We start from the raw sequence: 13,911 nt of genomic DNA on the forward strand, positions 1-13,911 counted from the left end.
CTATTGTGTCAACTATATTAAAAAAAAAAAAAAAAGTATTGTAGATGGCCCTAAAGTTGGGCAATGTGGCAATGTTGGTGGGTACAGACTGTAGGAGCCATGTTCTGTGTGATACTTTCCAACATGTGAATCACTGCAGGATGCTAACCTAAGGGCCATGGCTGGCCACCCCAAATATGCCACTATGGCATATTGATTAGTTATTTAAGAGACAGTCTGTGCAAGGAGGATATTCTGACTCTCCTCTGTCCCCTGAAAACAGGAACTAAATTTCCCAGGCAAAAGGTGCCCTCCGTGTATCAGGAGGTGCAAACAAATCCTTATCACCAGTTATAACAAATTCAGAGCCTAGAAGGCTGCATAAACAGCCTCGTTATATCTTACTAATTTACTACCATAGACCAAATCCTGTCTAGAATTTCTTACTTTATTAAATAATGCTTGCAAAGTTCAGTTTTCATTGTCCTGCCAAATCTTTTTTTTTAATTTACACTTTTTTCAGTGTTCCAAAATTCATTGTTTATACACCATACCCAGTGCTCCATGCAATACATGCACTCCATAATACCCACAACCAGGCTCATCTAACCCCCCACCTCCTTCCCCTCCAAAACCCTCAGTTTGTTTCTCAGAGTCCACAGTCTCTCATGCTTTGCCTCCCCCTCCGATTTCACCAAAGTCACTTATTCTTTCCTTCTCCTAATGTCCTCTGTGTTATTCCTTGTGTTCCACAAGTAAGTGAAACCACAAATAAATGAAATCATATGAAAATTGACTCTCTGCTTGACTTATTTCACTCAGCATAATCTCCTCCAGTCCCATCCATGTTGATACAAAAATTGGGTATTCATTCTTTCTGATGGAGGCATAATACTCCATTGTATATATTGTCTGCCAAATCCTTACAGATTTATTGTTCTCTTGTATAAATACTATAAAGTCTGCCTGCCTTAGTCATTTCCTTAGATCTCAATTTCATACTGGGCCATATTGAGCATATAATAAAATGTTGTTGTTGTTGTTGTTGTTTTTAACTCCTATTAATCTGCCATGTCAATTTCACTCTTAATTAAGTGGGAAGATTTGACGGGTGGAAGGAAGTTCCTTTCCTTCAATAATAAGCACACATCTATGTGTCATTAAAGCCCACTGTTGACTGCAGTATACAGTAATATATTTAATGTCTTCTGCTCTATGTGTTGCCCTACTTCAATTAATTGATTTCCTTCAAATGAATCAAGTAAATGCCATATCTGTGTATTCAAAAGATAACTTAAGATGTTACAAGGAGAACCAGTGTATGGGAACAAATATCCCTGGTAATTTTTTCATCTGAGTCTTCCCTGGGGACTAGACAGGGACATTCTGTTTTTTCATGGTTCCTATAAATCTAGACCACATCATAGGTTAAAATCACTAAAATAAAGTATTCTTAATGTGGGGGAAATGGCTTTTAGTGATACATTTCAACAGCCTTTTCATTTATTACTATACAAACATGTTGAATCTACTGCCTTAGGAGGCTAAGCTCAAACTACATAATTGTAGTAATTTGCCATCCATTCAACTGAAGACACCAAAGCATTTGTGGTACCCTAGAACTTTATTACCATTATTTACTTCTCTGCTTCATATTAGAGCAATGAGATGTATCCTTGGTCACTTCATATGATTCCTTTCCAAACTCATTTTCACATCAAGTGGTTCTCTGTCTCTAGGGATAACAAACCTCTTTAGGTTATGCTCTATTTAGATAGAATTTAAATTTACCTCCCTAAACTTGACTGTCCCATAGACCATCTAATCTAACCTCCTGTTAAACTTTTCCATTAAAATCTGAACCTTAGTAATTATATAATTATTAAAAATTGAATAATTAACATCTCAAAGGATTTATTTTTAATTGAAGATGAGTTTCTTAAATAATGAAAGAAAATAACTTCATTGCAATAAGACACCAGAGACAAGCAAGTGAGAAAAGAAACTGTATCTAAATGGCTTCCCTGGTGCCATTGCAATCAATGTAGGTAACTACTTCAAATATCCCTCCCTCAGAAAGTAGTTGCCTAGTTGAGTGATGAGCCTTTGGGAATAAGTTCAGTGAATGACAATGATACCAAGGAACACTAGGTGTCCTAAGTCTCCTTATTGCTGAAAACAATATTAGAGGTTATAGGTTAAATAAGACACACTTGTTCTATTAAAAATACAGCAATTTTTAATAAGAAAAGTCATAGTTGTTCATTGAAATAGTCTATGAAATTTATGCCACGGATCTTATAAAATATATTTTGAATTTTATTGTCTATGTGACCTTAATGGGGATAAAAGTTTATAATAATAAAATTCTGAAGTCTCCTAAAATCTAATAGTGAAGGGACTCTGCTTTTGTAAAACTCTTTGATGTCTAAAACATGTATAGAAAATGCTTAAATAATTAGTATACTATTGGATAAATGAAAACAAAACAAAATAAAAAACCTGTAGTCAGGACACTGACCAAGAAACAAAACATGACCAGAATGACCAAAGTCTTCCACTTGCTACTTCCTAAGTTACTAGTTTCTTATCCACAAGGAGTACTTACTTTCTTACCTTTTATCACAACACATTAGTTTCATATTTTTTGAGCCATGCATAAGTAGATGCCTGCTTCATGTACTGTGTTACTCAACAACATGACTGTGTAACCCAGTACATTCATTCTCACTGTTGTATAGCATACTTCTATACAGATATAGTATCCAATTGATATGTTTATTTTAACGTGGATAGGCAGTTATCTTCTCTTTATTTCCAATAACATTGATGTGAACATTCTTGCATATGTCTTCTAGTAGAGATATATATTTATTTATCTTGGATATAAACCAAGAATAGGAAGAGTGTGTGTGTGTGTGTGTGTGTGTGTGTAAAATTTAGTTTTATCTAATTTTACCACAATTTTCCAAAGCAGTATGCCAACTTATGCTTCCACTATCCCATTATCAATGAGTGAATCCTGTGTGCATTTTACATAATATTGTCTGCCATTTTAATTTTAGCTATTCTGTAAACTTGACTAAGAAAGTTGGATATTCACTATATCATCTCATAAAAGTCTCTTAAAGTCAAAATGAAGAACTGAAAGTTAATCAAATGGGTCTACTTTATGGTATGAGAGATCTTGCAATCAGAGCGATCTGTCTGTCATCCTTGCCAATTATAGTTCACGTAAAAATTGGCCCAGCATTGTAATGTAGTCCCACCCATCTGCTATATTTTAAATCTCCCCAAAGATAGAAATGACTTTATGCATTATCCATTTATAGAATCATATCAGTATGGGTACTGAGTGTGGTATCTGGAATGCACAATAAGGATTATTCAGTTTAAAACCCTTTTTTGATGGATTCCTTTCGCACATTGAGGTCCTTCATCCATTTTGAGTCTATTTTTGTGTGTGGTGTAAGGAAATGGTCCAATTTCATTTTTCTGCATGTGGCTGTCCAATTTTCCCAGCACCATTTATTGAAGAGGCTGTCTTTTTTCCATTGGACATTCTTTCCTGCTTTGTCGAAGATTAGTTGACCATAGATTTGAGTGTCTATTTCTGGGCTCTCTATTCTGTTCCATTGATCTATGTGTCTGTTTTTGTGCCAGTACCATGCTGTCTTGATGATGACAGCTTTGTAATAGAGCTTGAAGTCCAGAATTGTGATGCCACCAACGTTCGCTTTCTTTTTCAATATCCCTTTGACTATTCGAGGTCTTTTCTGGTTCCATATAAATTTTAGCATTATTTGTTCCATTTCTTTGAAAAAGATGGATGGTACTTTGATAGGAATTGCATTAAATGTGTAGATTGCTTTAGGTAGCATAGACATTTTCACAATATTTATTCTTCCAATCCAGGAGCATGGAACATTTTTCCATTTCTTTGTGTCTTCCTCAATTTCTTTCATGAGTACTTTATAGTTTTCTGAGTATAGATTCTGTGTCTCTTTGGTTATCAAAATCCTTGAGGAGAACACGGGCAGCAACCTCTTCGACCTCTGCCGCAGCAACATCTTCCTAGAAAAAACGCAAAAGGCAAGGGAAGCAAGGGAAAAAATGAACTATTGGGATTTCATCAAGATCAAAAGCTTTTGCACAGCAAAGGAAACAGTTAACAAAATCAAAAGACAACTGACAGAATGGGAGAAGATATTTGCAAATGACATATCAGATAAAGGACTAGTGTCCAGAATCTATAAAGAACTTAGCAAACTCAACACCCAAAGAACAAATAATCCAATCAAGAAATGGGCAGAGGACATGAACAGACATTTCTGCAAAGAAGACATCCAGTTGGCCAACAGACACATGAAAAAGTGCTCCATATCACTCGGCATCAGGGAAATACAAATCAAAACCACAATGAGATATCACCTCACACCAGTCAGAATGGCTAAAATCAACAAGTCAGGAAATGACAGATGCTGGCGAGGATGCGGAGAAAGGGGAACCCTCCTCCACTGTTGGTGGGAATGCAAGCTGGTGCAGCCACTCTGGAAAACAGCATGGAGGTTCCTCAAAATGTTGAAAATAGAACTGCCCTATGACCCAGCAATTGCACTATTGGGTATTTACCCTAAAGATACAAATGTAGTGATCCAAAGGAGCACGAGCTCCCGAATGTTTATAGCAGCAATGTCCACAATAGCCAAACTATGGAAAGAACCTAGATGTCCATCCACAGATGAATGGATCAAGAAGATGTGGTATATATACACAATGGAATACTATGCAGCCATCAAAAGAAATGAAATCTTGCCATTTGCGACAACATGGATGGAACTAGAGCGTATCATGCTTAGCGAAATAAGTCAAGCAGAGAAAGACAACTATCATATGATCTCCCTGATATGAGGAAGTGGTGATGCAACATGGAGGCTTAAGTGGGTAGGAGAAGAATCAATGAAAGAAGATGGGATTGGGAGGGAGATAAACCATAAGTGACTCTTAATCTCACAAAACAAACTGAGGGTTGCTGGGGGGAGGGGGTTTGGGAGAAGGGGGTGGGGTTATGGACATTGGGGAGGGTATGTGCTATGGTGAGTGCTGTGAAGTGTGTAAACCTGGTGATTCACAGACCTGTACCCCTGGGGATAAAAATATATGTTTATAAAAAATAAAAAATTTAAAAAAATAAAAAAAATAAAACCCTTTTTTGATAGAATGGAAAGTGAGGCCCAAAGAAGAAAAATGATTTATTGAAGGTCACAATTACTGTGACTTGACCCTAGAGATTCAGACCCAATTTTGCTGTCATTGTTTTTCCAGTACAGAACATGTTTGCACAGTTCAAACAAAAGTTGCTTCCTCTTAAGAAAGAGCTACACAATAACCAATTTGTGAGAATTATTGCTGTTTTGATTTAACAAGTTCTCCTAACCAGCTTTTCCACTGTATGTAGCTCAATGTTTGTATCACTGTACATATTTCCTAATCGTTTGTCACTGTAACATTAATGTTTAGGGATGCCAGTGCCTGGTCAGAATAAGAAAGTCTTAAGAAGAAACAGACCTATAATATTGACTCATTACATACAGGCATTGATAATGTCTTACTTGAACTATAGTTGCCACCATTTGGGTAAACTATGAGAAGCATATGACTTATGGATAAAGAAATTCTAAGAAATGGTTAGGATTGGATTAGATAATATGAATCAGATTAAAATACTTTGATATTACAACTCCCTGACTTTCTATGTAAAACAAAGATATAAATTTCCTGCAGGTCATTAGCCCAAGCTCCTACTTCAATCATTAATTCCCTAAAGTTTATGTTAAGTGATTATTCATCCTCTGCTATTACAAATTTAGGCATAGGGTTCTCACAGATTTTACAAATCAGTCAAATTCCTTTTTAGCCACTCTTTTATTGAACTTAAAATATGTCATTTAATAAATATAAAATTTATTTCTCTAATTCACACATTAGACTTAGATTTGCTTAGAGGAACCAAGATGCAGATTGAATACATTGCCATGGTCCACAGGAGAGGAGGGTGCTAGTCGATGGCATCTTGATGCTTCTGAGGCTGACACCCATCTATGCTTGGGCATTAGTCTTCATTCAAATGCATGTCAGCCATACTGCTCTTCAAGATAATTCCCAATTCATAGATAATATTTGAAAAAAATGGGGCATTTGAGGAGACATTGTAACTGAAAAATAGCATCTTCTGTTTTTTTTTTTTTTTTGTCTTTTTACTTTATGGAATAATTTCTTTCATTATAAATAATTTGAATGATTAATTAATATTTGCCACTTCCATTTGATGACAAGATTCATTAGCGTAAAACTACCCGATTTGCTATAAAATATAGAGTGGATGCAATAGGTACTGAGGAAACTCTCAATAACATTTAGAAACTTCATTTCATGCACAAATGAAAGATCAAAGAAACAATTATTAGGCAAACTAGAAGTCCAGAAATTTTCAAATTAAAGAGTAACGATAAAAAGTCAAGACATAAAATGAACCAGAGAGTACTTAGGGAATGATACATTTGGGTATGGTTGAAACAGTTTATAAATATACCCATTTCTTGGATCAAATCACATCACATTAGTCAAAACAATTTTAATTTTTATAAATTTTACTGTAAGATTGGAAGGAAGATACACACATAAAAGTTTTCAATAAAACCACTTTTTATTTTTAAGGTGCTTCAGGGGATCTTTCACATCCTTATTCCATACGCTATAAATCAGAGGGTTTAGCATGGGAATCACAAGGGTGTAAATCAATGAGGTCATTTTGTCCTGATCAAGAGAGTAGGAAGTACTCGGCCGGAAATACATAAAGAGCAGAGTTCCCTGGAAAATCGCAACAGCAGTTAAGTGGGAGGTGAGGTGGAGAAAGCTTTGAACCTCCCCTCCACAGAGTTGATCTTTATCACTGCTAGGATGATATAGCAGTAAGATACAAACAGCCCTGAAAGAGTAATCAGTTCAATGAATCCAAAAATGGTGAATATCACTAACTCATTAACCTGTATGTCTGAGCAAGACAACACGAGGAGAGGTAGGACATCACAGAAGAAATGGTTAATCACATTAGACCCACAGAAACATAGCCGGAATGTGAGTATGGTATTTACTGAAGCGTCCACAATTGCCACCATGTAAACCCCAGCCATGAGCAGGGAGCACAGTCTGCTGGACATGCTGACCGTGTAGAGCAAGGGGTTGCTAATGGCTTTGTACCGGTCAAAGGCCATCACTGCCAGCAGCAGACACTCAGAATCTACAAAGGTACAGAACACCAACCATTGCAGAGCACAGCCATGGAAGGGAATTGACTTATTCTTGGCAATGAAACCTACCAGCATCCTGGGTCCAACTGCTGTAGAGTAACAGAGGTCACTGAAGGAGAGGTGGCTGAGGAAGAAATACATGGGTGTGTGAAGGTGAGAATCCATTCTAATTAAAATTATCATCCCCAGGTTTGCAACAAGAATGATAAGATAGACAATAAGAAATGTGATAAACAGAGTCATTTTAACTCCAGGGTTATTGCTAATTCCCAAGAGAAAGAATTCCTTCACAGAAGTGCAATATTTTCCATCCATTCTTCTTAATTCTTACAAGATGCTACAGAAATGATGAAGGAATGGTATATCAAGATGTTAATTCTTGTTAACATTCACAAAAATATAATCTATAGGTCAGAAAGTATTTATTTCAGAAAATAGCCTGGACAAATTTCACTGCCATATTGTTGACAAAGTTAAAGTGTTTGGAATAGAATTTAGAGAGAGTTTGATTCTAAATTTGGAGATCACCTATAAGATCTATAACTTGGGTGTTTCCTTCCCTGCTTTATCTCAGTGGTCAATCACAAATAAAGGGCAGAGCAGATCAAATATAATATGAAAGTCATAGCTAAATTAAAGACAAGGTTGAATATACATTCTTGTATCTGAAAAATAAATATCGAATTGAGTACAAAAGAGATTACTCTTACTGAGTTCCTCATCAAGATTTGTTTGAGACTCTGTTTAATTTAGAAATAGTACACATATCTCTGATTTAAAAAGACTGAGCAATACGATGATTTTTACTGCTTTGCCACACTATTGTTTCTTACACTCAGGAGAGGTCTGGTGCCAAAAGTTATGTCTCTTGACCAGCAAAGGAAAAAGGCTAAAAACAAACAAAAACAACTTAACATACACAACTCCATCTCTTTGGATGTTAAATCTGAGTTTTTCATCAAAAATAAGAGATGGAAGGTATGCCTTGGTAGTGCCATTGGTTAGGCATTTGAATCTTGGTTTCAGCTCAGGTCATGATCTCAGGGTGATGGAATCTAGCCCCAAAGCAGGCTTTGTACTCAGCAGAGATTCTGCTTAAGATTCTCTCCCCCTTCCCTTTACCCTTCCACCTGCTCTCTCTCAAATAAATTAACAATTTTTCTAAAAAAATAAAGATGGCTACAAGAAATAGATATTTTTGATATATATAGGCTTCTATTTGTGTATATATGTACATATATGCGTGCACCTGTCTTTCTGTTGATAGATGACAATAGGAATATAAGTGATGGCCTCAGTTTGTTTTGGATGGGCATAAATATGGTATGTGTTCATATGGGGCTGAATTTATACAAATTGGTATTTGTATAGTGATATCTCAATTTTTATTGGTTTAAAAATAGAAAAAAATCTTAAATTTACATATACCCTTTCTCATGATTAAATAATGTTTTTCTTTTTTACTTTGGTTTAGGTATAAGAAATACTATAAATTTGCTAATGAAAATTACTCCAAAACACCCTGTTTTATAAGAAATATATATTTTGCCACTAATTTTAGATTAATAATTTTAGATTATTACCCAAAGGAAATAAGTAAAAAAAAATACTCATTTATAGTTTCTGAATATTTGATTCCTCAGTTTTCCAATAGAAAGTTTTTTATTCATTATTCTTTAAATTTGGTGACTTGGAAACCTGCCTGTGATGAGCAAGTCTTTCTATGCTTGCCCCTGGTAGCTGAACACCACAAACAGACTGCATTTTGTTTTTATTTAGTGTCCTTTGGGACTGAAGTCTCTCATGCCTTTGCCCTCACACTTCTGTATACAAACATGTGATTAATCAGATTTCTAGTTCTGTATTTTCCCCTGTGACTGTTGCAACAATTTTAGCAAAGGCTGAATTTGAATTCTTCGCACTTGCATCACACGGATCATCTGTAGGAAGGTAAAATTATATCACAGTATGATTCGTTGCTATCCTGAGTCTATGGCATCTTCCTCCAGACATCTAATGAAATTTAAGTAGACCCTTTATTTCATTGTTTTTATCTCAATTATTTATTTTAATTTATTAAATTCATACATTTATTAAATAAGTATTTGTTAATCATTATTTATTATTAATTCTTTCTATACTGGTTCTTTCACTTCCAAAACAACCTCTTCCCCTTTCCCACTTAGAAGTAGAACCATTCCTTAACAGTTATATTTAATACTTTGTTTTCATGAAGCACATTTGATGTCATTCTTGCAACCATGTTATCCAGTAGGATTTGAATTAATTTATGATTATAACACCCATATACTTAGCACCCTTTTTCCTTGAATATTTTTATTTCATTCAGATATGTGTCTTTTACTACACCATAAGCTTTTTAGAAATAATAGCTGGCCTTGGCTAAGTTCTGTGTAACCTGCAGCCCTAGCACCAAGACTAGCAGAATTAATGTCTAATTTAATATCAGTTGGTAACTATTTTAAGTGATTGGATGAATTGGTGGCAGAGAAGAGGAAATAAAGAGGTTTTGCAAACTATTTCAACTCATATAGCTCATACATTCATTTGTCCATGAAGGAGGCTTTAGGGAAAACCCTGGTTCTATTTTTCTTCCAGTAAGTTTGTTTTTATTCATTTCAACTTTTACAAAGTTAAGAAGTATTGGAGTGTAATTTTGTGTCCTCTCTAAATATTGTCAAAATAGCCATCTTATTGAAAGCGATCTACATATTCAATGCAATTCCTATCAAAATTCCAATGATGACTATCACTGTAATAGGAAAAACCACCTTAAAGTTTGTATGAACAAACAAAGGAAGACCTTAAAAAGCCAAAGCAATCTTGAGAAAACAGAAAAAAACTGGAGAACAAAACACTTCCTGATTTCCAACTGACAATTCTTTCAGTGTATGAGCATGGAATATCTTTCCATTCATTTGTGTCTTCTTCACTTCTTTTATCAACATCTTATAGTTTTTAGTGTACAGTTTTCACCTCCTTAACTAAATTTGTACTTAATTATTTTTTTTTCATGTTACTGTTAATGGCATTTTTAAAAAATTTGTCTAACAGATCCTTGTTAGTATATAAAAAAGCAAGCAATTTTTTGTTTGTCGATTTTATACCCAGCAACTTTACTGATTTTTTTTATTGGTTCTGTTTTTTTCCTGGAGTCTTTAGGATCCTGTATATATAATATCATGTCATCTTCAAATGGAGACAATTGGATTTCTTCCTTTCCAATTTGGACACTTTTGTTTCTTAATTGTTGTGGTTAGGATTTTCACTATTATTTTGAATAAAAGTGGTAAGGGTGGGTGTCTTGTTCTTGTTCTTCATGTGAAAGGATAAGTTTCACCTTTGCAGTGTGGAGTATTATGTTAGCTGTGGTCTTGTTATATGGGATCTTTGTTCATGTTGAGGTAATTTCCCTCTACCTGGTCTACGGAAAATTTTATCACAAAAGGATATTGAATTTTGTCAATTGTGTTTGCTGCATCTATTGAGATGATCATATGATTTTTATCTCTTGTTTTTTTAATGTGCTATATAACATATTGACAGATTTAAGAATGTTGGACCATCCTTACATCCCCAGACTAAATCATACTTGATTATGGATTAGGACTCTTTTTGTTCACTATTGAGTTTGGCTTGTGATTATACTGTGGAAACTTTTGCCTCTATGCCCATCAGGGACATTGGCCTTTAATTTTCTTGTAGTGTCCTTGTTTGTTGCTGATTTTAGGGTAGTTATGGCCTTATAAAATGAGTTTGGAAATATTACTTCCTCTAATTTCTGGAAGAGTTTGAAAAGAACTATTTATTACATCTTAAAGTGTTTGGTGGAATTCACCAATGAAGACATCTTGGTCCTGAATTTTCTTTTTGAGGAGGGTTTAGATTACTGATTTTATCTCCTTAATAGCAATTGGTCTATTCAGATTCTCTATTTTTGCATGATTCAGTCTTGGTGAGTTTTATGTCCTAGAAACTTACTTGTTTCTTCCAGGATGTCCAAATTGTTGATATATAATTATAAGTTTTCATGGTAAGCTGTTAAGATTCTTTATATTTGTGTGCTATTGATTGAAGTGTACGTTCTTTCAGTTATAATAATATTTATTTGAGTTTTCTCTCTTTTTGTCTTGTTAAATCTAGCTTAATATTTGTTTGTTTTAATTTATCTTTCCAGGAAAACAGCTCTTAGTTTGATTGAACTTATTTATTTTCTTTGTAATGTCTCTTTCACTTCTTTAAATTCGGATCTTTGTTAGTTCCTTCCTTGTACTAATGTTGGACTTTGTTTTTCTTCCCCAGTTCCTTGACATGTAAAGTTAAGCTGTTTATTTAAGATCTTTGTGGGGTTTTTTTTTCTTAATGTTAGCATTTATTACTATAATTTCCCACTCGGTACAATTTTTGCTTCGTTTCCTAATTTTTTTTTTTAAAGATTTTATTTATTTATTTGACAGACAGAGATCACAAGCAGGCAGAGAGGCAGGCAGAGAGAGAGAGAGGAGGAAGCAGGCTCCCCATGGAGGAGAGAGCCCGATGTGGGGCTCGATCCCAGGACCCTGGGATCATGACCTGAGCAGAAGGCAAAGGCTTTAACCCACTGAGCCACCCAGGTGCCCCTCGTTTCCTAATTTTTGATATGTTGTGTTTCCATTTTTGTCTCAGGACACTTTTTGAGGTCTTTCTTGGTTTCCTCTTTAACCTGTTCATTCAAGAACATGTTGTTTAACCTTCATACATGTGTGAATTTTCCATTTTTTGTCTTCTTTTTGATTTCTAGTTTCATACCATTATGGTTGACATAGATAATGTAAATGATTTTAAAATTCTTTGGCATTGGTGAATGTAAACACTTTTGACTTCAGAATCAGGTGGTCTGAGAACACATTCCTCAGGTGGCAATTGCAAAATTGGGTGCAGACATGTGTATAAACTCTTTTATTTATTTATTTTTTTTAATGTGATATGGGTGACTTCAGGTCAGCAGGAGGGAAAGAGTGGGGGCATGTCCATGGCTTCTCTGGTGTATAGGGAGGATCCCAATCACTTCCTACTAGCATGCAAAACCAGAAGCCTGACCCACAGGCTTTTCAATTGTGCAAATAGACCTTCGGGGAAAGACTGAAAGTGGGCATTCTGTTATCCCTGCTCTGAGCCCCAGTATGATGGCTGCAGCTCCCATTTTATTTGCTGTAGTCTTATGAATGTTGTGATGTTAAGGCCCATTGATCTTTGGAGCGAGGGAATTTGGAAGTCTATCCTTTTAGTGGGAAGTGGGACTATTAAGTGTTGGGAGACTAGATGTGGGCCATAAACTATAAGCCAGGGGATCTCTCCCAACTGTATGCCCCTGTGTCAAGGGTGGGGTTTATGGCAAAGTTGTATCTTAGCTTTTTGTCTGATTTAATGTGGGTATTTTCTCATTTGCTCAATGTGTAATAGTTACTGAGATATTTTCTTGATTTCTTTTAGAGGGAATTGTACTATCTGTAGCTGTTAATTTGGGGTATCCATGGGAGGAGGGGAATTCGAGGCCTCTTGTATCATCACTTCGAAGACCTCCTCTTTACTCCTAAAAGTCTCATGTAGACAATAATATTTACTATCTGTCATTGGGTGTATGCAAGAAGGATGTGGTACAGAGATTACAGAGGGAAGAGAATGATGAGGATTGACATAGGCTTAAATACATCAAAACCTTTTGATACGATGTTCCCTATCTAGGTAAAAGTAACAAGATAAAAGAGACATTGCAGACTATCTACAAGTTTCTATCTGAGTTACAAATCCCCTAAAAATTGTCCCCTATAATGTGTTATGAAACCTCTCAGAATCTAGGCAAAGGAAGCCCACAATTAATAAATTAGTTAATTCTAAAATTTTATTTCTTCTAGTTCAAACCTACTAGATCTGATAAAATGGTCAATATGTAGATCAAATCAGGTTTTAGATGATGTTAATGTATAATTGTTGGCGGGGAGAGTGATGGGTTAGCTAGATAACATATTTACATTTCCTGAATTACCAGCAATCTACTTCACCCAATTTTTTATGGACAATATATTTCAAACAGTATTTTCTACTAAGCTGCTTCTCCTAAGTTACAATTTCAAAAAGAGTATGTATTAATTGAGAACATATATTTCAGGTGGAAACACTTAAAGCCTTGTATTTAAAAAAAAAAAAAAATGTTACATAGATTTTTGTTGTTGTTCCAACAAGATATGGTATGACAGGAAAAGGTTCCACAAATGCCCCTTTGAAAATTAAAGAATCTTCTTCGGTTTGTCTTTTCTGAAATGTTTTCATAGAAATGTATTTCAAAATAGTTAACTAGAAAATTTAAGACATTCAATGGCTTTTTAGAAAAATATTTATTTATGTGAAGAGAGAGAGTGCCCATGAGTAGAGGCAGGTTTATCGGGAGAAAATCTTCAAGCAGACTCCCCACTGTGTACGGAACCCAAAAGGGGTTCTTTCTCACAACCCATGAGATCATGACCTGAGCCAAAACCAAGAGTTGGTTGTCCAAACAACTGAGAAGCCCAGGCACCCCTACATTCATTGGCTTGTAATTTCTATAATTGTAATTGATAATTAA

The 13,911-nt window shown here is 35.1% G+C and overlaps 1 protein-coding gene across 1 annotated transcript; it reads right to left on the reverse strand.

Moving 5' to 3' along the window:
- Positions 1-6,669: 6,669 nt before the first annotated feature.
- On the reverse strand, positions 6,670-7,604 carry LOC309840372 (olfactory receptor-like protein OLF2; the record flags this gene model as incomplete). The annotated part of the gene is given in 2 exon segments (XM_082682425.1): positions 6,670-6,884; positions 6,887-7,604. Coding segments are annotated over 2 exon segments (933 nt in total).
- Positions 7,605-13,911: the final 6,307 nt, after the last annotated feature.

Source organism: Mustela nivalis (assembly GCF_964662115.1).
Source record: "Mustela nivalis genome assembly, chromosome: 9".
Taxonomy (NCBI): Eukaryota; Metazoa; Chordata; class Mammalia; order Carnivora; family Mustelidae; genus Mustela; species Mustela nivalis.